The 23808-nt window shown below is 43.5% G+C and overlaps 2 protein-coding genes across 4 annotated transcripts in view; both read left to right on the forward strand.

Moving 5' to 3' along the window:
• Nucleotides 1-182: 182 nt before the first annotated feature.
• ncf2 (neutrophil cytosolic factor 2) lies at nt 183-14309 on the forward strand. 2 transcript variants are annotated; one of them, XM_049000984.1, is made up of 15 exons: nt 183-503; nt 812-894; nt 1233-1341; nt 2927-3061; nt 4134-4241; nt 4625-4684; nt 5630-5673; nt 6420-6561; nt 8191-8256; nt 8333-8414; nt 9679-9719; nt 10698-10840; nt 11954-12089; nt 12514-12625; nt 13974-14309. In XM_049000984.1, exons 1-15 carry the CDS (start codon nt 330-332, stop codon nt 14066-14068), a joined length of 1530 nt encoding a protein of 509 aa, XP_048856941.1. In that variant the 5' UTR covers nt 183-329; the 3' UTR covers nt 14069-14309. The 2 variants fall into 2 exon arrangements, with proteins under 2 accessions (XP_048856941.1, XP_048856940.1); XM_049000983.1 differs by having other exon boundaries at nt 186-503; nt 12511-12625.
• A 5834-nt stretch (nt 14310-20143) lies between these two features.
• Nucleotides 20144-23808, forward strand: part of LOC125724040 (tripartite motif-containing protein 16-like) — a 32126-nt gene continuing 28461 nt past the window's right edge. For both annotated transcript variants that reach the window (XM_049000955.1, XM_049000956.1), the window contains exons 1-2: nt 20144-20779; nt 23532-23627. In XM_049000955.1, the coding sequence (XP_048856912.1) occupies nt 20156-20779; nt 23532-23627 (720 nt within the window). In that variant the 5' untranslated portion in view covers nt 20144-20155. The remainder of the gene's footprint in view (nt 20780-23531; nt 23628-23808) is intronic.

The following is a 23808-nucleotide window of genomic DNA, read 5'->3' on the forward strand; positions in this document are numbered from 1 at the left end:
TTGTCCCCTGTAACATTTTTACTGATTTTAAAATGTGTAAAAATATCATATTCATTCCACACAATATATTGCAAGTATTGTGTTTGAAAATGCTTTCATCCTTGAAGATTCGTCTTGTAATACTAGACTGAAGTACCATCCATCACCACATCAACATGTACGTTTCAAAGCTTTACAGCAGGAACATCTGAGCTTTGACGCATAACTTCCTGTATGTCCCCAATCGGAGGACGTTGGGTAAGGTATAACCATACACGACTTCAGTTCCTTTAAAGTCACTGTAGAATCTATACAGTTGCTGGCACGTCGCAGATTTGATTAAAAAAACCATGTCGTTTGTGGACACAATTCGGCAGTGGGACAGGGGGGTCGCACATGCCGATAAGAGGGACTGGGCAGCTGCACTTGAGGTCTTCTTGGACATTCAGGAGAAAAATTCGAAAATATTATTCAACATTGGCTGTCTCTATCTCATCAATCAGGAATTAGATGCCGCTGAAAAGGTAAGGGGTGTTTTCTGTTTTTTTTTTTTAACTGTACCGTTCAAGAGACATTATGGTAACACTTTACTTGACGGGGCACAAATAAAATCTTATTATGCACTCTATTACTTATGTATTAGCGACAAACTCGAAATAATATTTAGGAAACCAAATCATTCCTCTCACTTTTGTGCATTTTCTTGAAGTCAGATATCTGTTGCTGCAATGTGTCGTCATTAGTGAAGTGCGAGTCATTGTAAAAAAGGGATGTGAAAGTGTTTTTATAGCTCGCGCCCCCCCGACTGTCTGTTCTTGGTAATTCCCACTAGGCTTTTGATAACAGCATCAGCAAAGACGAGCACTTGGCGGTCGCCTTCTTTCAAAGAGGAACGATGTTTTACAAAAAACAGAAGTGAGTTTCAAAATTTGTGTAAATGTATCTCGAACTTTGCGGAAATAGTTCCGCAAATGGCAATTGTAGAAGTAGGCCTAAAAAGTAACAAGTAGGCCTGTGAACACGTTTAATGACATTTTGGGGACATATGTGATCTATACACACACACACACACACACAAGTTTTATATATATATATATATATATATATATATATATATATATTCCCTTTTACAATCTAAACTACTGCAATTTTATCTTACAGTACCGTATAATAACAGCAGTGCACGTTATTATAACACAGTAGTTCCGCCGATATAGACCTACGTGCTAATTCTTCTTCTAATGTTTTCACAGGTTTGAGGAATCTTTAAACGATTTTCAAAAGGCCTTCAAATTGTTGCGAGGGAACCAGCTGATTGATTACAAGCTGTTGGGACTGAGATTCAAGCTGTATGCATGCGAGGTGAGAGCAGGGGCCAGTAACGTAAACCTCAGTGACTGGGTGTCATATATAAAACTTACGCTGTCTTATTAGTAATTAATAAACTACAAACTAAAATACACACTAAATAGCAAGCTATTTAAATCTAAATATCAAGTTTTATGATGTACTGCGGAGTGTACCTATGGACAAACCTCACAGATGATTAGTATAAGTCAAACAGCGCCCTCTTAAGTTTGTTTGATATATGAAAGCTACTCCAGGCCTGTTGATCTGTACAGCATATCCAAGTCGACTTTTTGTTAATAATATGTAATACATCAGTAATTAAATGGCATGATTAAAACCAATTATTATATTTTTATTACTAGAGCAGTTATTATATTCATTATTACTTGAGCTGTGCTCAGATTTTTTTTAGATCTATAATTCTATCCATCCATCCATTTTCCAAACCACTTATCCTACTGGGTCACGGGGGGTCCGGAGCCTATCCCGGAAGCAATGGGCACGAGGCAGGGAACAACCCAGGATGGGGGGCCAGCCCATCGCAGGGCACATTCACGCACACATGCACTCCTATGGGCAATTTAGCAAGTCCAATCAGCCTCAGCATGTCTTTGGACTGTGGGGGGAAACCGGAGTACCCGGAGGAAACCCCACGATGACATGGGGAGAACATGCAAACTCCACACACATGTGACCCAGGCAGAGACTCGAACCTGGGTCCCAGAGGTGTGAGGCAACAGTGCTAACCACTGCACCACTCCTAATCTCTTCCCATACCCATCATTTCTGTGCATGTACAGTACTGTGCAAACGTCTTAGGCAGACAAAGAAAATTACGTTTAAATGATCTTCAACTTGGTGTAAAACCATGATGTCTGCCAAAGTGCATTTGTTTTGCCATTTCAAATCGTCTCCTAAAGTCACCCCAGTAAACATCCAATATAATCATGTTCGGATGAACAACACGTCATGAAATTCACTAATTACATTAATTAATCAAGTAAGCTGGAAGCGAAACTGAACAAATACATGGAATGGCTGAGGTGCCCCTGAGGAGAGGTTAGGGAACCAAATCGGTGTTCATCTATCCATCCAAAAAATACCAGTAAATTTTGAGAACACAAGAAATTCTTGTTTTTTTATCATGTTACTGTTCAAGGGATGGCATGGTGGTGCAGTGGTTAGCACTGTTGCCTCACACCTCTGGGACCCGGGTTCCAGTCTCCGCCTGGGTCACATGTGTGTGGAGTTTGCATGTTCTCCCCAGTGAGTGGAGAAAAACACGTATTTTCTAAGAAAATTTAAGATAAAGGACTAATTTCTGAAGACAAAGCCCGTACAAAACATTCAAATTATGATGGTTCAAGGTATTTATTTGCTATTTTGATTATTGGGATCGATAGATGATTACTTAATGGACTTGTTTTTGGGAAAATCTCAATTTCAACGAAAATTTACTTTGACATTTTTGACTCTAGCTCATAATTAGCCTGTGCGCATTCCGACTCATTTTGCCAGCACGGGTCACATATGGATAACTGGTCGATAATCTGAATTTCGGTTCTGTTTCATTGTCCTGTGTATTTGTTCCTAATAGATTCTTCACAATGTGGCTCTTACCCAAGCCCAGCTAGATCAGTGGAAGAAGGCTCAAGAGAGCCTACTTACTGCATTAAGCCTGAAGACAGAGTCCAAGCACGAGCATGTGGACCAAGCTCTGCAGTCTATTTTGGTGAGTATGTCAAGTTCATAATCATGCAAATGTTCTTCTTCAGGCTCAGTGTTTGTTTGTTCCATTGGTATTTGTAAGAATCACATTTGACACCTTTTCCTTAAAGTGTTTAAAATCTAAAACAAGTAAAATTGATGGAAGCTTATTTTATCTGGCAAATGTGACAATTTTTGTTGTCTTAGATGATTAAATGAGAATTTATTAGAGTTATGGTTTAAATGAATAAATAAATCTATCTATGTAATTTTTTATTCAAAAGAAGGGTCCTGGAGCAACTGATGGTTAATGACCTTGTGCTAGGGCCCAACAACGAAATTATTCTGTCCTCATTAATTATTATTTTCTAGTCCCCAGTCAAAGGTTGAGTTTCCCTCCAAAACATGCTGTAATTTCCAACATACTGAACATACGTACTAGCTATTCCATCCATCCATCCTTTTCCCAAACCACTTAAACTTCTGGGTCACGGGGGGTCCGGAGCCTATCCCGGAAGCTATTAACACAAGGCAGGGAACAACCCAGGATGGGGGGACAGCCCATCGCAGGGCACATTCACGCACACATGCACTCCTACAGGCAATTTAGCAAGTCCAATCAGCCTCAGCATGTCTTTGGACTGTGGGGGGACGCCGGAGTACCTGGAGGAAACCCCACGACGACATGGGGAGAACATGCAAACTCCACACACATAACCCAGGTGCAAACTTGAACCCAGGTCCCAGAGGTGAGAGGCAACAGTGCTAAGCGCTGCACCACCATGCCGCCCCTAGCTATTTTCTGTCAGGAGAAATATGTTTGAAAAAAAGTTTGAAATTCTGAAATGAGTTCCAATGTGGGAAGACAGGATTAGGCAATGTTCACATTTGATTAGAAGACACTTTACTTTCATCAGAAACTTCGGTGAGATGCTGAGTGAGGATCAGAAACCAGGATCTGCCAGTGCCTGAAGCAGTGTGGGTCAACTGGGGCCCAAGATCCCAACAGTGACATCACTCCGCTGACCAGGGGATTTGAACAAGCACCGAGTTCTAACCTACAGAGTCTCACTCCATCCATGTTTTCTCCCTGACAGAAGCACAAGCTTTTTGCTTTGGTGGAGATGCAGCCAGGGATCCTATTCAGACCCCGGAAGCACTACGTGGATGAGCTGGAGAACAAGGATTACATGGGCAAGGCCAAGGTATGCTGATCCTACAGCCATGTTTCAAAGAAACCGTAGCCATCATCTGGGAATTCTACTGCTAAAGTGTAGATCAGTATGCCTGCTTTGCAAGGACTGGCTTAAGTGTACAGAAAACTAGAAACTGTTCATAATCTTTACATTGCTGATTGTCAAGCGATGGGTTGCGATCTTTCTCATTGGGTCACAGAATACAGCATTAATCTACATGTTTCCTGTACAACTATAAAACTTCTCAAGTATTAACAAGTGTTAGTAAGTTAGAGTGTAAGACAATTTTAAGGATACTGACCAATTATATATGCATTTTGTACATTTACAGTTAAATGTATTAATTTGTAGTGTTCCTCACATGAATACCATGAATTCCATTTCTCCGGCAGGTCATCGCCTCTATAATCCCTCAGGATGAGTTTTCTGGGTTTGCGCCTTTGCAGCCTCGGGTAAGCCCGTCCTCTAGATTACTAGTGACCCCAATTGGTTGTTCTTTAGAAGAATATCGGTGGTCTTACCCGCATACTATACATCTATTTTTTTATGGATGTCGTGGGCATCTGGACTGGTGTGTGGCTTTGTGGGGTGGAATGATATGCTTGTGATCAGAAAGTCACCAGTTCAAATCCCTGTATTGACAAAATAATATTATCATTGGGCCCTTTAGCAAGGCCCTTAACCCCAATTGTTCTGGGGCTTGACTGACCCCACTTTGAACATCACTTCAAGTAGAAGCATATTGTAAATAAATATGCAATTGGAAATTATTATACTGGTTTTGCAGGCAGTATCCCTGTTAACACATGCTGTATAGTTTCCTGATTGGTTATATTTATCCATTTACCCTGCTTGTGCCTGTAAGTTACCTACGATGTGATGTGATCTTTTGCCATGCTGCTTATCCATTTATTATAACCTCTTATCTAATGTATGGTTACTAATCCCAGGAACAGCAGTTATGCTTTTTACAGGATGTCGATCCAACACTGGGCACAGAAACACAAACGCATAAAATCAGTACACAACAGTACAGCATTCAGCAGTACATGCAGGCAATGAAATGAGTCAAACAAGCACATGCTAAAGCAGGGGTCTCCAACTCCGGTCCTGGAGGGCTACCGTCCAGTAGGTTTTCTATCCTACCTGGCTTCTGATGAGCCACACCTGTTATCAGGTAAATACCAGGAGCAGGTGTGGCTCATCAGAAGCCAGGTAGGATAGAAAACCTACTGGATAGTAGCTCTCCAGGACCAGAGTTGGAGACCCCTGTGCTAAAGGTTGTTTAGACGTGTATATTAGTGGTAGATTGAACAAGACTACATATAATGAAAGAAATTTTGCCTTTTGTGGGACCCACGATTCATAATTAATTTATTTCTTTTTGCCATTTTCAGGCAGAAGATATTCCAGTTCAGCCCAAAATGCCAGAAGTAATAAGGTAAGAAGAAGACGCTGTTTTTCTAAGTATAAGTGTGTGCAAACAGCACCATAAGACAGGATAGAGTATTAAGGAACACATTCAGAGTCAGAAATGTAAACAACAAGGTCGTAGCTTTCTGGATAATGCTACGGTGGCTGGTGCATAGAGATTATGGTCTGGTCACAGACATCTACACCATCATATATAATAGTAGGGGAGCCCTGACCATTTTAATGTGCCTCTGGATGTTCCGCTTCTAAAGTTCATATTTCATAGGTGTTGTAATGCATAGCTGCACGGGAATTTAACCCTTTGACTCCATGTACATGCTGTATGCATTCAGTCAGTTCAGTGATGCTGCATTCATACAGATGGTTGAGTTGTGCTATATGAATTCAGCCAGTTCAGTCATGCTATAGATATTCAGGCAGTTCAGTCATGCTGTCTTGCATTCAGTGAGTTCAGTTGTGCTGTGTGCATTGTCATTTGAGTCATGCTATATGTATACAGTCGGTTCAGTCATGCTGTATGCATTCAGTTGGTTCACTCATGCTGTTTGTATTTAGTGGTTTGACGAGCTGGTGTACCAGATAGAGTGACCCCTGAATATCCTTTTACAGGCCTTTTGGACATGCAGTGTAATAATGATAATAATTATTATTATGTATTAGATAGAGTGGCCCCTGAATATCCTTTTACAGGCCTTTTGGACATGCAGTGTAAGTGTGCCTGGTACTTTTTAGCAGTGTCTTTCCCTTCCACAGAGCGCTGGAAGGGGAGCCTCACAGTGTACTGTACGAGTTCATCCCAGAGACGGAGAATGAGCTGGCTGTGTTACCAGGCAACATTGTATTTGTGCTCCAGAAAGATGCTGATAATTGGGCATCAGTCATCTTCAACGGAAAGGTGGGCTCCGTTCCCTCCATTTCTTGCAGCCATTCAGTGTCTTCATCTGTCTTCTACCGTAACTATATTTGTTTCTTTCTTCCTTGTGTCAAAATGTCTCTCTCTCACTGTTGCCGGGGTTGAGAGCCTTAATTCAATCATAGTGAAACTGGCCTGCATCGTTTATTAGGCCGATAAAGCCAAACTGTCTATTCAGTGCGTTTGAGTGTTTGTACAATGATGTTATTAACTACTGGCTTTCTCATTTGGGTCAGTGTGTCGAGAAAATGGTATGTTGTTAGATGCATAATCCCTGTCAGTTTGTTCTAAATCTTTTCTGTGTCTTAAAAGAAAGACTGATCAGGGCAGCTGAACTATACTCAGATAGAACCATTAGGAATGACGTCGATTTGAGTAATTAGCATTGCACTGTAGATTATTCGGGATCATTTTGATGTGTATGTTTGTTAAAAGTAATTTGCTCAGGGAGTTGCACTGGGAGTCAAATGCATATGTTTTTTTTTTTTTAATATAGAGTGGTCTCTTAATTTTTTCCAGAGCTGTATATGTGGCATTTTTTGGATGGGAAGGGTTATTTAAAAGAGTGTCATTTAAGACTTACATTAGCTGTCCAGTGCAGTTCAGCTGTTTGGTCCATGGAGTAACATGGTTTTGATGCTGAATCTCAGGCTACGTTCATACTGCCAGCTACATTGTTCAATTCCGATTTTTTGCTCAGATCGGATTTGTCTATCTTAACGGTTCGCATTCATAACTGCAAGTGCCCTGTATCTGACTGCAATGTGAACGCATCGGTCCTCCTAAACGTCACGCATGCGCACATTGATACGTTTTTACACAGTTCAACAACAAAAAATATATCTGTGGGACGACTCATGGCATTAAAAATGGAGGCGTTGGTAGCTCACGCATGTATCGCACTTTGCTCTGGAGGATGACAAACAGTGAATCAGCTGTACATGAGCAGGTCGAAAAGGAGAAATAAAGTCAGGCGGCTAGCTTTTTCTTTTTTCGCAGTTATTGCAGGGATTGCTGCACCAAGAGATGTGTGGGTACGAGCCTGCCGGTGTAGGCTGATGATGTCATGCGTATAAGCAAAAAGCCGCATGAATTCTGATCTGAGCGTTCACATTCAGGTCGCATGGCCGCGAATCAGATACGTATCCTATTTAGTACCACATATGAAAGTGACACAAATCCGATTTGAAAAGATCAGATTTGCGTGTCCATACAGCCCTGAAAAGGTCAGATCTGTGTCACATCAAGGCAAAAAATCCGATTTGAGTCGCTTCAGCGTGGCAGTGTAAACGTAGCCATAGTGATGGCCAAAACGATGCCTCATAAATCATTTGCTGTATTTTTTGTCGCCACTAGATGGGGCTCATGGTTTGCTTTGGGTCATGCTTTGAGCCCTCTTTTGCACAGAGAGCACCGTCTGGTGGGGTCAGAAAATACAGCAAATGCTTTATAAAGCGTCAGCCAGCACTACTGGATAACAAGCAGTGCCTGAACTATTTTGGGGTAATCCTGGGTGTTTCAGTTTGGAAGATCCTTTGTTGGTCAAAAATATTTGGAAAGATTGTGCTCTGATGTAATGCCCTCTGATATCTTTTTCACAAACTGTTTCAGAGAGGACTTGTTCCATATACTTTTCTGGAACCTGTGGAAATAACTCTGTCTTCCAAGCAAGGACAGGTAACTGCTTTTTAAATAAAATGCTATGCACATTTCAACAGATTATGTATTAAAGTCACATGTCACATTGCTGTAGGGAGGCTCTGTGAATGATGCCATCCCAGCCCCACCCGTAGGACAACCTCCAGTGAGACCACAGAGGAGAGAAGGCAGCACAGGTACCAAATCCCAAAGGAAAATTATATAAAAGTGCGCTTCATGAACCATTTGTTATTGTTTTTTCGAAATGAATCACCACCTTATCGTGGTGGAGGGGTTTGTGTGCCTCTGTGATCCAAGGAGCTGTGTTGTTGGGGGTTAATGTCTCTCAAAGCAAATTAGTTATAGGCGAGTGGCTAGACTAAGTGCAATTCAGAACACCCCCATGATAATTATTACAAAGGAAAATGTGACCCGGTCGGACTAGGGAGACCAGGGCTCCGCCCTGAAGCGAGGCACAGTGAGGGAGCCCATGGGTGGGGGCCTGGAGGCCAAGCCTCTGACCATAGGGCCCGGCTGGGCATGGTCCAAAGCAAGTAGAGGAGTGCACCCTTCTGTGGGCCTACCATCAGCAGGAGAGGCTTTGGGGGTCGGTTGCACTATAGATCGGATGACAGTTGAAGGCAGGGGTCCCGACAGACCAATCGTCAGCTACCAAGTCGGGCTATAGGTACATGAAACGTAACCTCTCTGGTGGGAAAGGAGCCTGAGCTGGTGTGGGAGGTAGAGAGGAACCGACTGGATGTAGTCAAGCTCAGCTCAACACGTGGCCCTGACTCCTCAACCAGTATGTTGGAGCTTACCCCACTGAATTAGAGGATTGTCTTTCTTCGACTTCGTGTCAGGGGATGCACCAAACCAGTTCAGAGTGTCCGGCCTTAATGGAGACCTAGGATGGAGTGCTGCAAGGCGCCCCCTCTGGGGACTTCATCGTTCATTGCTTCTGAGCTGAGCTTAGCCTTAGAGACAGGTTGCAGAGCTCAGTGATTCGGACAGAGCCAAATAGAACTGCTGCTCCTCCGGATCGAAAGGAGCCGGTTTAGGTGGTTCAGGCATTTATCTAAGATACCTCCTGGATGCCTCTTTGGGATGGTGCTTCAGGCATGTCCAACCAGGGGGAAACCCCAGGGCAGACCCAGGACATGCTGGAGAGATTGGAGCTGGAGTTGGTGGCTGGTGAGAGGGAGGTCTGGGCATTTTTGCTTAGACTGCAGCCCCCATGACCCGACCTGGGATAAGCAGCAGATAATGGATGGATGCATGGATGGATGGACTTGTATTTATACAATATAATTCAATACTTTTTGTTTCTTAGTATTATAAAGCTAGGTTGAGAATTTTAACTAATAAACTAATATGTTTGTTCATTTAATTAATGTTAATACTAAAAGTCACTTCTTAATTTTATCCTTGTGAAAATTGCAATGGTTTTTCTTTTGACAGACTTTTCAAAAGACATGAATACTGCGATGAAAGGCACAAAGGTATGGAATGAAATTAGTCCGCAGAATGTACCATAATATAACATGACCTTGACATGAAGGAGTGATTTGCGTGCCCTAACGTTACATGGAGATTAGGGCTGCCACTAACAGCTCTTTCTATAGATTAATCTAGCAACTAGGATCCTGCAAAAAGCCCAGTGAAAGGCACTAAGAAGAACTAAGGATGTGCAGGGAATCATGTTAGTGGGGGGTGGTGTTTGACGGAGAGTTCCTGGTGGCATCCAGGTAACCAGGCAGGACTCAGACAGGTAACCAGGCAGAAATGGCTACGTGGAGCCATCTTCTAGGTTTGCAATCCATAAACTGAAAGTTCAGGAACAGTGTAAGTGTTTTATGCCTGAAGTCCGATGGCCTGGCCCAAGATAATAATGGTGGTGGTGGTGGTGGTGGTGGGTGGGGGGGGGGGGGGGGTCATGGGGGTAATCGTCTCCACTGGGTTTTATGAGTGATGAGGGTGAAAGTTGTTGACCTGGGGGGGGGGGGGGGGGGGGTTGTTACCTTTTTGTGGGGGCCCACGTCTGTGTACTGACTCTGGGAAGTGGTGCCTGACTGGCAGAAATGAGGGTGCAGAACCCAGACATCTTACACCTTGGTAATGGATGCTGACTTTAGGAATGTGGGATATTACCTACTTGGCTAGTAAGGAGTCAGAACTAGTGCTGAAATTTAACAAACACATGGAATGGCTGAGGTGCCCCGAAGAGAGGTTTGGGAACTGAAGCGGTGTTCATCTAGCCATCCAACAAGATATCAGTGACTTTTTGTAGAACAAATTAAATAATTGTTTCATTTAATTGTATTTTATTTAATTGCATTGCAGTTTATTTGTCCATATCCATATAAATAACTCAAAGCTATAGTGTATATATTGCATAAAACTGTATTTCCATATACTAATTAAACAAAGCCTATCATTAAAAAGAAAATGGAAAATGCAATTCTGTTTTTGTCCTACAGGATGAAGAAATCCAATCCTGCGTTGTGAAAGTGCACTTTAGATACACATTAGCAATCTGCATAATCCCTGGAACAGCATACAGCATCGTCCTGCAGAAAATTGGAAAAAAGCTAAACCTGCCTATTCAACATGTAACACTAAGGTTGGGCGCAAAACCGATAACTAATGAAAAGTTCCACATTTAGCCTTGTGTATATATAGTGTTTTGAAAAAAGAACCAAAATCTCTCAGGCCATCCTATTTTCTGAAATTGCATAATAATTTCAAACATTTTTTCAAGCTTAATTTTATAATGAACCATAATTCTGGGTTTGCTGACCTTTACTGTAGCTTGAAAGTAATAAGATAAGATAAGATTGCCTTTATTAGTCCCACGGGTGGGAAATTTGCGTTTTACAGCAGCAAAGTGGACAGTGCAGCAGAAATGCACCCGAACTCATCTCTTTGCACACTGGATTATTGAATTCTTCATCCCAGTGATTATTTCAGGCTTTTATTTTACACAACATGCCAACCCTGCTTGGAGCTTTCTGTCCACCATTATTGTGCATTCATGTTACACCATGTAGGACTCACTTGTTTTCAAATGAAATGGCCAATGACCAAAAGTCAGGTTTCCTCCTTACATGTTAAAGTTTTGGGAACCAAAACTCATTCAGTCCAGACATCCCACCTCATCTGGAAGTTCCTGAAATCTCCTACAAATTAACAGCAGCACCTTGGCCCCCATGAACATTCCAGCTATCTCATCTTCTGTTGTTTATATACAGTATAGTAATACTGTCCGAACCACTGCATATGGTATTTTGAAGATTTGATGATATAAAATTTGCTGAGGGGGTTTGGGGGTAATTTCAAAAATACTGCTGTATATGGTATTACCATAATACCGCCCACCCTGCTCAGCACCCGCCCCCCCACCCCCAGTTCTCCATTATCGACCTCCCTGAAATAAGTATACCCAAGGTGGTCTGTAGATAGCAAAAGCTGATATTTTTCTATAAATGTAATGTCATTACATACCATACCTTAGGAATGACCTAAATCAGTGGTTCTCAAACACCACATACCACCTCTGAAAACATTACGCTCTCCACCTACTAGTTTTATGACCATTGTCATCAAAAGAGATTCCTCCATGTACCACTTTTCGAGAACTCACATACCGAAGTTTGAGAACTACTGATATATTGACATATAATCTAGCAAAACAATGTTCCTAGACATACTGTGTTATAAAACACCTATTTTCCAGTTACACAGAAAAAGACTCGGGTCAGAGAGTAACAATCAATGAGATGGAGATGGAGAATGTCTGGAAGAACGTCCAGAACGGCCGTCTGGTCTTGTGGTGTGATGTCAGCTGGACACAGCAGAGTCAGGGCACAGAGGTAAAACATTTACAAGATCTTTCATGAGTGGAAATTTATATTACAGGCAATTAATATGACAAAGGGTTGTGGGACGGTGTATTAGTCTGACAAAAAAATGCCATTACACATTTAGTACTGAGCTTCTTGAATTCTCTTCCTTTTATTGTAGTTGAGGATCAGTCTGTTGCAGGGGTGGCCAATCTTATCTGCAAAGGGCCAGTGTGTATGCAGGTTTTTGAGATAACCTTTAAGTCAGCTATTCAAAACCATGTGTGAGAACTCTTGAGCCAGGTAATCCTCTAATTAGTTATCTAATTGGAGAATATCGGTGAAAATGTGCCTACATAATGGCTCCTTCTGGATACGATTGGTTATCCCAGCTCTATAGGCTGCTTGGAATCGGGGCTATATGGTACTTAACCAGCACTTGTCATCACAGCAGAGTGTTGCGACCCGGGACTTTAAGAGAGTGGTGGCTCTCCATTCCTATGCAGCCTTGCAGCCAGAGGACCTTGCATTTCACCGTGGTGATGTCATCACGCTTCTTTCCAAAGGTCAGTATGAAGATTGAACTGAAGAATTTAAGGAAAGTGGGTTAATGTAGAAAGTATATATAGTGGTACCTTGGAACACGAACTTAATTAGTTCCAGAAGGCTGATTGAGTTGCGATTTGGTTGAGTTGAAATTCCTCGTAAGTAATAATGTAAATAAATTTAATCCGTTCCAGACCACCAACTGATTGCCTATTTAAACTTATCTAACTATCTAATGATGAAAAGCATTAACAAGCAATATAAAATTGATATACACATGAAAAGCGCACGGGGCGGCATGGTGGTGCAGTGGTTAGCACTGTTTCCTCACACCTCAGGGACCCGGGTTCGAGTCTCTGCTTAGGTCACACGTGTGTGGAGTTTGCATGTTCTCCCCATGTCGTTGTAGGGTTTCCTCCAGGTACTCCAGTTTTTCCCCATAGTCTAAAGACATGCTGAGGCTGATTGGAGTTACTAAATTGCCCATAGGTGTGCATGTGTGACTGAATGGTGTGTGAGTGTGCCCTGCGATGGGCTGGCCCCCCATCCTGGGTTGTTCCCTGCCTCGTGCCCATTGTTTCCAGGATAGGCTCTGGACCCCCCGCAACCCAGTAGTAGGATAATGGAAAATGGATGGATGGAAAAGCACACATATAAAACCAATAAACATTAAATAAATGACAATCCCATACTCCAAAGTGAAAGCAGACTCACGTGCATGACCTTCAAGTCTCGTACTGTGAGACTGAGAGTGAGACATACAGTAGGCATCGGCATAGCAGTAGGTCCGTTTGCCTTTTTAAGAAAACATTATGGGGCAAAAGAAGAGTCATGATGTGTTTCTGTTTTTAAAAAGGATTACAAAAGCACATTGAAATCATTTTCAGACTTCTAAGTGGCATAAGGTTCTTAGTAGACAGAAATGTACACAAACGTTCCAATACTTGCCAGGCATGTGAAAAACATTATCCCAAATCTCTCTTATGTAATCAGAGCTGAACACTGCTATAGCTTTTCTACAGAAGTCACAAGCTAGTCGTTAGTGCCGCCTGTAGTGTTGGGCTGTGTCTCTTGGTTCAGCCTCCATTGCACCGAGCCAAATTTTGCCCATTTTTTAAAATTCACATTTATGATTTTTTAAGATTGTTTGTTTGAACTTGTGAGAGGTTCTTCACAATTGAGCATGTGATTTAAACAGAAACTCACTGAGGCGTAATTAATAGGGATACGGTACATCTGAACTTTTATTTAATGTTAAGCTGTTAATGAGTGCTATTTGATTACAGTTAAAATAAGACATTGACCTTCTGTGATAATTGAGTCAACTAAAGAATCTACAAAACTAATAATAATATTTATTCCTTTTAGTGAATGATGAATGGTTTGAAGGAAAATACGAAGATAAGGTGGGGATATTTCCAGCGTCTTTTGTGGAACACATAGGCAACAACGACCCACTCTAAAGATGTCAGGAAAATCTATTCTAAAATAATAACCTTTGAAATATACCTGCAACTGCTTTTAATTACTTGTATTGTTTTGCTTGTATGGCATTATTGATGATTAAATACTGAGAAATATAGTCTTTGTAAGCAATCGTCTTCTTCTTTGGGAATGAGCAAATGTATGCAAATGTGTGCAAATATATGCAAATGTATGCAAATGTATGCAGGGTCAAGAGAAAAATAAAATACCCCATGAAAACCTGTGTCTTTATGATCATAGGTAAACATCTTCATTTTAACAATAATGAGAGATTAAGGAAATATAACTAAAGAAACAAGACTGAAGAAATGTCTTTTAAAAATGTTTTGTGTAATGTAATTAATGGAACAGCAATTCCCTGTGAGGAAAAAGTTAGGATATCCCCAGATTCATTACTACTTAAAATGCCTAGAATTAGGTTCAAGTGCAAATGATTAGAAAACTGGTACAGAACATTTCGGAGGAGCATGTCTTATTGAAACCTCGGACGTTTAGTTTGGTTTGTTCTTGATTGTTGAAATGAGTTGAATCACCATGGTGAGAGTCAAGGAGCTCTCTCAGTTATCCAGTGAGAAGATTGTAGAGCCATGTGTGTCTAGGAAGGGATGTTATTAAAAGATCTCAAAGAACTATAAATCAGCCATTCCACTGTCCAGGAAATAATTTACAGGTGGAGAATGTGTATAACAACTGCCAAAATGACCAGGTCAGGAACAAAATGTTTTGGATAAATGATAAATGACTGGTTTATACAGCCCAGTCACTCCACTAGCCCACTGTGAAGTACTGAGTGCCTACACCGTACAGCGCGTTTCCTGTGATATCCATTGTTGTGCCACATTTGACCCGTGTTTTCTGTTCCTTGTACCGATGATTCTCGTCTCTTTGTTTCTCAGCATTTGGTAGCCTCGTTGATGGCCTTCATGTTAGTGAGCTATTGCCTGTACCTGTCTTCTGTCTCGTGTTCCTGCTTGTTTCAATCTCTTGTATCCCTGCTTGCGAATTAATTTGTTTTTTTGAGCATGATTTGTATGCTTCTTTAAAACAGCCGTCTCTGCACTTTGATCCTCTCCTTGAAATAATTACAAGGTAATTTTCATTTAAAAATGTTTTGATATCGTGGTTCAAGGTCGATAGATCCAGAGGGAGACGTTGAGTATAAACATGTTGAGTATAAATCTCCATCCATGTTTGATAACCTCTTTATACAGTTCAGTGAGTCTATCGCAGGAAGCACAGGGAACAAGTTTTTATATAATTATCTAATGTCAACATGTAGAATGATAGTCAGAGTAAGAAACTAACATAAACTGCTTTAATGTCATATTAATTCATTGGTTTTCCAAATTCTAACTGTGTAAAATACATATATTATTTTAAAACTCCTGAGGATGATCCACATTAAAGCAATCATTGTCAATTATTCATACAGATATCTTGCATGAGGGCCAGCATGGTGGTGCAGTGGTTAGCACTGTTGCCTCCCACCTCTGGGAACTGGGTTCGGGTCTCCGCCTGGGTCACATGTGTGTGGAGTTTGCATGTTCTCCCCATGTCGTCGTGGGGTTTCCTCCGGGTACTCCGGTTTCCCCCCACAGTCCAAAAATATGCTGAGGCTAATTGGACTTGCTAAAATTGCCCCTAGGAATGCATGTGTGAGTGAATGGTGTGTGAGTGTGCCCTGCGATGGGCTGGCCCCCCATCCTGGGTTGTTCCCTGCCTTGTGCCCATTGCTTCCGGGTTAGGCTCCGGACCCCCCGCGACCCAGTAGGATAAGCGGTTTGGAAAATGGATGGATGGATCCTGAGACATTGCAATAAGAAAGTTATTTTTTTTGCCTATTACTACTTCTTGCTGTTCACTCTAGCCAAACGGAACTATGCTCACATTCAAGCTCATCATTTACAAACTAATTCGATCATTAGTGCATTCATGCGGAACACTGGCCATCAATGCAGGTATAACCTGTTACACCCAGGCATGCACAGGTAAGCAGGAATAAAAAGACTGAGCTGGTGCTCACCGTTATTTTATATAGTTTAAAAAACTCCTACATTCTTTTGAAAATGTCACCAAATTCAGTCAACAAAAGTATAGGCACTGGTGAATTATCTCCCCACCACTGCTAAATGCAGCGCCGATCCAGAATTTTATTTTAAACTGCCCCAGACCTTACCCCCACCTGGGGAGCTCATAGTGGTTGATATTTTTTCCTCATACCGAGCCCTCGTTGTGTTTTGTAAGCATTTCTCGTCATGGGCATTTCTCTCGGGCACGTTCTTTCAGCATACTTTCTGTTAGTATTAATTATCACTAACAAAAAAAAGAAGTAATGAGAAGTGTGGGATTACTGGTACTTCGGTTGCTGTGTGTCGCTGTCTGGAGATATTTGAAAAAGTGTCCCCCCCAGCATGGCGGATGTACTCGTAATGAGTTTATGTGCCCATTCCTAATTTATTATCTCCTACGTACCACTCTGCTGTTCCATCATTGCCCATTTGAAACATTCCATCAGTGTTTACTTCACCAAGTGTGTGTCAGTGCTGTTAACGTGTCTTCCCACCCCACCCCCGCCCCTGCACTTGTCCTGTTTATTCATTTTTTGTATACATGTAGCTTGCATCATGGTCCAGAGAACATCATTTCGCTTCACTGGGTGCAGTGTGCTGACAATAAAGCCGCATTTAACTTGATTATAAAAACTATACACAAAAGGCCCATTTGACTTGATTATAAAAACTTTTGTCAGAAAGACTAAAGTTAAGCGTTCTGTTTCCCATCCTCGGTTTGTTAGACTCCCTACTTTTTTCTTTCTTCCCTTTAATGTGCATTAAATGACATGACACTCGCTACTTGTTATCTGTTAAGTGTGTGCATGGAAAGAAAGTGAGTAATGTTAGGAGTGTTTTTTATTACCTTGCTTGTACTTACTTTCTGCCCTATCTTTGACTGTTCATTTGATTTAAAGTTATGCAGTGAGAAAACTGACACTTGTGCAGTTTGCCGGTTTATTTCTGATGAGTATAACTGTTACTGATAGAAATGGCACAGATGCGGAACCACCACCAGTACTGGGTGCCACTCACTGGCCTGTCTGCTGTTAGCTGTACCGCTGCTGTGTGCCACTCACTGGCCTGTCTGCTGTTAGCTGTACCGCTGCTGTGTGCCACTCACTGGCCTGTCTGCTGTTAGCTGTACCTCTGCTGTGTGCCACTCACTGGCCTGTCTGCTATTAGCTGTACCTCTGCTGTGTGCCACTCACTGGCCTGTCTGCTGTTAGCTGTACCGCTGCTGTGTGCCACTCACTGGCCTGTCTGCTGTTAGCTGTACCGCTGCTGTGTGCCACTCACTGGCCTGTCTGCTGTTAGCTGTACCGCTGCTGTGTGCCACTCACTGGCCTGTCTGCTGTTAGCTGTACCTCTGCTGTGTGCCACTCACTGGCCTGTCTGCTGTTAGCTGTACCGCTGCTGTGTGCCACTCACTGGCCTGTCTGCTGTTAGCTGTACCGCTGCTGTGTGCCACTCACTGGCCTGTCTGCTGTTAGCTGTACCGCTTCTGTGTGCCACTCACTGGCCTGTCTGCTGTTAGCTGTACCGCTTCTGTGTGCCACTCACTGGCCTGTCTGCTGTTAGCTGTACCGCTTCTGTGTGCCACTCACTGGCCTGTCTGCTGTTAGCTGTACCGCTGCTGTGTGCCACTCACTGGCCTGTCTGCTGTTAGCTGTACCGCTTCTGTGTGCCACTCACTGGCCTGTCTGCTGTTAGCTGTACCGCTTCTGTGTGCCACTCACTGGCCTGTCTGCTGTTAGCTGTACCGCTGCTGTGTGCCACTCACTGGCCTGTCTGCTGTTAGCTGTACCTCTGCTGTCCTTGCAAAATGAAAAGGAAAGTAAAACAAAATAAAATGCTACCAAAGAATCTAGTAATGCAGTTGAGAATGAGATGGAGGAGATCAGAAAAGCATTGAACTATGTGTTGAACAGATTTGCCAACCTCTGCTCGCAAGACATCCCATGTCAGGAATCATTGTTGTAGCTCTGAATTGGACCACCTCTTAAGCAGCAATGTCCTTTTTGAGTTGATGCCCTTGAATATAGTAAGATAACAAGCATTAGTTTCAGAGTTGTGCCCAGGAGCCACAACTTGAGAATGCTTCAAGAATTGTGGTGATTTTTCAGGCTAGACCTACCTTTGATGGAAATTCAGATTGGCTTCTTACTCCCCTGTCACCCTGATATCTGATCCATCACTTTTTATCAGTATCAGCCTGATGCTGATAGTGGCTATTGGATCGGTGCCATGTCTATCAGAAACGGTTATACTCATAAAAATGTACTTATTTGCTGTGCGTATAGCTTTATAATCAAGTCTAATGAGGCTTTATTGTAACAGCAACCTGTCAGGATCGGTGCCTGTCTGGTCCTGTCCTATGTGTCTTACTCCCTTTTGGCCAGCAGGTGTTGCTGGCCATCTTGTTCCCTCCTTTTGTGGTTGTGGGTTCGAGGCTGGCTTGCTCCTTGTTTCCTGTTCATTCAGTTGTCCTGGTTTTGTTTCCCTTATTGGTTGGTCCTTTCCCCCCTATCTGCTAACCTTACTCCCGCCTGCGCCATGCCACCCCACTGTAACACAACCATATTCAGTATAGTGCATATGGTAACATGAAACGTTCCCTGGACTGCGGTGCGAGCTGCAAATATAAATACATATAAAGTGCACAGGCAGGACAAGTGCAGGGGTGTGGGGGACACATTAAAAACAATGACACACATGGACTCCAAATAAACAATGCAATAATGCAATAATGCTGCAAATGGCAATAAAGTAATAAAGTGCTATTGAATGGCAGAGTTAATGTAAAGACCAAATCTGTGGGGAGGAGGCAGCAACGACGTCAGAATCTGGATGGCCATGGAGAAGAAGGTGTTACAGAGTCTGGCGGAACTGGCTCGGATGCTCCGGAACCTTCTGCCAGACAGAAGAGGAACAAGCAGACTATGGAATGGGTCAGAGGCTTTTTCATGATGATGAAGGCCTTACAGGTGCAGCATGTCACAAAGATCCCATTAGTGGAGGGTAGAGAGTTATCAGTGATCTTTTCAGCTGCATGTATAGTCCATTGTATGGTCTTGTGGTCAGAGTTGCAGTTCCCAGACCAGACAGTGATACAGCTGGTAAGGACACTCTGGATGGTGCCCCTTTAGAACATGGTGAGGATGGGGGGAGGTAGACTTGCCCTCCTTAGCTACAGTAGGAAGTGAAGATGCTGCTCTGCATTCTTGGCAGAGGAGGAAGTGCTGAGGGACCAGATGAGGTCAGCTGGCTGGTGCAGCCCAAGGAATCCGGTGCTCCTGAGCGACTCCACTGCAGAGTCCACAATGTGCAGCAGGGGGTGGACAGCATGGGTTGATTCAGTTGATATGTTGTTCAGTTGCTGAATCTCCATGCTGTACCCTGACTCATCACCATTGCAGATGAGACCCATTGCCTTTGTGTAATCAGCAAACTTGATGATGGTTGGAACTGTATTCAGCACTACGGTCTTGGGTCAGGAGGGTGATCAGGAGTGGGTTGAGCACACAGCCCTGGGGGTGACAGTGCTCAGTGTAGTGATGCCCAGCAAGCTTAGCTTCCCTATGAGTTTCTGGGGGATGATGGTGTTGAATGCTGATGAAACAGCACTCTTACATATGTGTTATTCATTTCAAGAAAGGAAAATGAGACGACTAGCCTTTCAAAGCATTTCATGATGACAGGTTGTCATTGAGGCAGGAGATAGAAGACTTATTCAGCACAGATATGATGGTGGTGGCCTTGAAGCACGTGGGGACAACTGGCTGGCTAAGGGAAATGTTAAAGGTGTCTGTATCTTCTTAATTGTGGACTAACATGGTGCCTGTTGAAGAGGTCTTCCTCGTAGGCATGTCATTCAGGGCTTTCATAAACTTCAGCTCCAGTGTTTGCCCAGTCTGCTCTTCTCAGTCTGGTCTCAGTCCAAAACCACACCTACTGCAGCCTGAGAAGCAGGAAGTTCCTCCCACTGTCACACACAGACGACTGTGAGAGAAAATGAAACTGAATCCTATCAGTGTTCGCGGTAAAATGGCAGAAGCCAGTGTCGCAGTGCATCAGAACCAGTTCAGCTGTCCAATCTGTCTGGAACTACTGAAAGATCCAGTGACTATTCCCTGTGGACACAGTTACTGTATGAGCTGCATTAGGAGCTGCTGGGATCAGGAGGATCATACTGGAGTTTACAGCTGCCCCCAGTGCAGAGAGACCTTCACGCACAGACCTGCTCTGAAAAGAAACACGATACTGGCTGAAGTGGTGGAGACACTGAAGAAGACTGGACTACAAGCAGCTACTCCTGCTGACCATTATGCTGGACCTGGAGATGTGGAGTGTGACGTCTGTACTGGAAGAAAACACAAAGCTGTGAAGTCCTGTCTGGTGTGTCTGGCCTCCTACTGTGAAACTGACCTGCGGCTTCACAATAAACTCCACCATGCAAAACAGCACAAGCTCATTGATGCCATCGGCCATCTGAAGGACAAGGTCTGTTCCAACCATGACAAACCCCTGGAGGTCTACTGCCGCAACGACAAACAGTGCATCTGTCTGTTGTGTGTGATGGATGAACACAGAGGCCATGATACAGTCTCAGCTGCTGCAGGAAGGGCGGAGATACAGGTCAGAATGGAAACGCTGTTATGTAATTTTATATAAATTGAAAATGTTTTATTCCGGTTGTGAAAAAGTTCGCACTGATGAAAAAATTATGATTAGGTCTGGGTAGTTACATGAAAGAAATATGCACAGAAAATTAATCACTGAAAATGTCTTATAATTGATTAAAGATAAATTTAGTACTTTCACTTTTATAAGTAGCTCTCTTCTCAATGGGGCAAACCCGTGTCAGGTGTTACTAAAAAATGTAAAAAGTTCTGATTGAATTCCTACTAAAAACACTTTCAAATAGTGAATTTGAATGGCTGAGATGTGTGAGCTAAGAGGTTTTAAATATGGTGTGATTGTTGGTCCTAAGCGTGGTGATTCCAGCATCTCCAAAACGGCCACTTTCCCGGGATTTCCTGAGAGTTTACTGAGCACTGTGCAGTAAACATACAACACCCAGACTTTGCCCATTCTGTGGGCAAAATGGCATATTAATGAGAGAGATCAGAGGAGAACGGCCAGCTTGTTAACTACAGAAGTGCAATGATAAGTGTGCAGTTTAACAGTGGTGAGCAGAATGACTTTACTGAACAGATATCTAATCTAAGCACATGTATGTACGTGGGGTGCAGTGGTGATTTTGAGGGTAGGGGTTAGAATCCTGTGAATTGTAAGGTCTTGCGGTTGGAGTTGCAGTTCCCAGACCAGACAGTTGAGGAGCAGGTTGTTGACTCTGCACCACTCTGACAGCCACTCCTCTCTGTATGCCAGCTCACTCTCCTTGCCCGATCAGCGTTGTATCTGCAAACTTAATGATCTTCTTGTTGGTGTGTGTGGGGACACAGTGATATGTGTAGAGGGTGTAGAGGAGCGGACTGAGCACACAGCCCTGCGGCAACCCAGTGCTGAGACTTAGAGCAGTAGAGGTGTGGGAACCCAGTCTCACCCTCTGGGAGCGACCTGACAGAAAGTCCAGTATCCAACTGCAGGTGAGTGATGGAAGTCCCAAGTCTGCCAGTTTTGACACTAGTCGTTTTGGGACAGTGGCCTGGGGCAGGGACTCATTGAAAATCCTAGTAAGGACTCCAGTCAGTTGATCCGTACAATCCTTCAGCACCCGTCCAACTACACCATCAGGTCCTGCAGCCTTCCTCGGGTTCACTTGAGTGTGTTGCTGTTGTAACTAGTCAGCTGCAGCGGAGCTGCTGTTGATGTCACCTCAAAGTGGGCAAAGTAGTTTAGCTCCTCTGCCAGAGAAGCATCTCCCTCAGTGGCCTTGGAGTTGCTGGATTTGTAGCTGGTGATGTGCTGGACACCCCACCACACCAGCCTGGTGTTGTTACTCCTCAGAAGGTCCTCTATCCTCCTTCTGTAGGTTACCTTGGCCTCTCGGATGCCTCTCTTCAGGTTGGCTCTCACTGCACAGTAAAGTGCCCCCTACCCCCATACCTGAAAGCAGTATTTCTGTCTTTCTGCAGGCTCTGGACCTCCCTCCTCATCCAGGGCTTCCTATTGGGATAAATCCTTATGCGTCTGACCCTGCTGACGTTGTCCATGCAGAACCTGATGTAATCCAGTACTACTGTAGTACTGTATGGTATTCCAGATCCCGGTGATCGAAAATTTCCCAGTCAGTTCCCTGGAAACAATCCTGCAGCTATTGGGAGGCATCCTCGGGCCATGTAGTAACAGTCTGGGTCATAATGGGAGCTTATTTTCTGAGGGGAGTATATGCAGGGATCAGAAGCAGAGACGTGTGATCAGACTGGCCAAGGTGTGCTAGGGGTTTAGCCCTATAGGCCTGTCTGATGCTTGTGTACAATTTGTCCAATGTTTTTTCTCTCGTGGTTGCACACTGTATGTGTTGATGGAATTGGGGGAGAACAGCTCTCAGATCTGCATGATTAAAGTGAGCAGCCTCAGGATACTTGCTCTGTTTGCTGCTGATGGCGTCCTGCAAAAGCCCCAGGGCCAAGTTAGCATTAGCATCCGGTGTTATATAGACAGCTGTTAGCAGTATGGCGTTGAGTTCACGGGGTAAGTGGGTCAGCGTTTAATCGTCATAAACTCCACATCCAGAGAGCAGTGTCTGACAGCTACGGTGGAATTTGTGCACCAGCTGTTGTTCACATAGGTGCACAACGCCCCTCCTCTTTTCTTATCGGAGCTCTCTTACCTGTCTTGCCGATGTGCTGTGTAGCTTCCTAGCCGGATAACCATGTCTCTGCAGCGTCGTCGTCTCATAGAAGATGGAATTGTAATCCACGGAGAGCCCCGTGTCTGTGGGATGTCGTCCTTAATGTTGTGGATGCGGAGAAATTCTCATGTCGAGTAACTCTCGCTCCGTAGTCTGATAGATAAAATATCTTGCCGATTATAGATGTATGGCATGACGGTAAAACTAAGCTCTGAGTCGGAGAGCACACAGCCGTAGTGTCTAGACGTGCCGCCACCTTGTGATGTTACCCTATCTGACTCTGCAAGCGGGTCCTACAACTTTCAGGGAAAATTTGGGGGTTGGTAGCAGGACTGGAAGTCCTACCACCAGAAAAATACTTCACATCATTTCATTCCATTCGAACGTGTAGTGCTGCGGTATCCATCCATCTCCTACCCACTTATCTGGGTCAGGGTCAGGGGGAGTGCCTGGATCCTTTCCCAGGCAGCATAGGGCCCAAGGCTGGGGTCCACCCTGGACAGGAGGATAAATGAATGTGATCTCAGCTAATGAAACAAACTTGCTTTGTCATCTTTTTTCCTTGAGTAGAAAGAAATGGGCAAAACACAGAAGAATTTTCAGCAGAGTATTCAGATGAGAGAGAAGGAGCTGCAGGAGCTGAGAGAGGCTGTGGCCTCATTCACAGTGAGTATGAACCTGAGGAGAAGATGACAGCTGGTCTGTAAGAACCATTTCAGGCTTGAATTGAGGAATTGAGGCTCTTCCAATATGGGCAACTTAAGTCCTTTAAGGTTTAATTAATGGCTGGGTTTCAGTACCTGAGGCGTCCAGCATGGTGACGCTCCAAACCCCAGCCCTGTGCTGT

Source organism: Brienomyrus brachyistius, unplaced genomic scaffold (genome assembly GCF_023856365.1).
Source record: "Brienomyrus brachyistius isolate T26 unplaced genomic scaffold, BBRACH_0.4 scaffold54, whole genome shotgun sequence".
Taxonomy (NCBI): domain Eukaryota; kingdom Metazoa; phylum Chordata; class Actinopteri; order Osteoglossiformes; family Mormyridae; genus Brienomyrus; species Brienomyrus brachyistius.

Excerpts from the sequence above, each read along its gene's own strand:
- ncf2 (XM_049000983.1), top strand. The coding sequence starts at position 330 with ATGTCGTTTGTGGACACAATTCGGCAGTGGGACAGGGGGGTCGCACAT. Across the intron at positions 1,342-2,926 it reads TCAAGCTGTATGCATGCGAG|ATTCTTCACAATGTGGCTCT; the intron begins GTGAGAGCAGGG and ends TGTTCCTAATAG. Across the intron at positions 4,685-5,629 it reads TTGCGCCTTTGCAGCCTCGG|GCAGAAGATATTCCAGTTCA; the intron begins GTAAGCCCGTCC and ends TGCCATTTTCAG.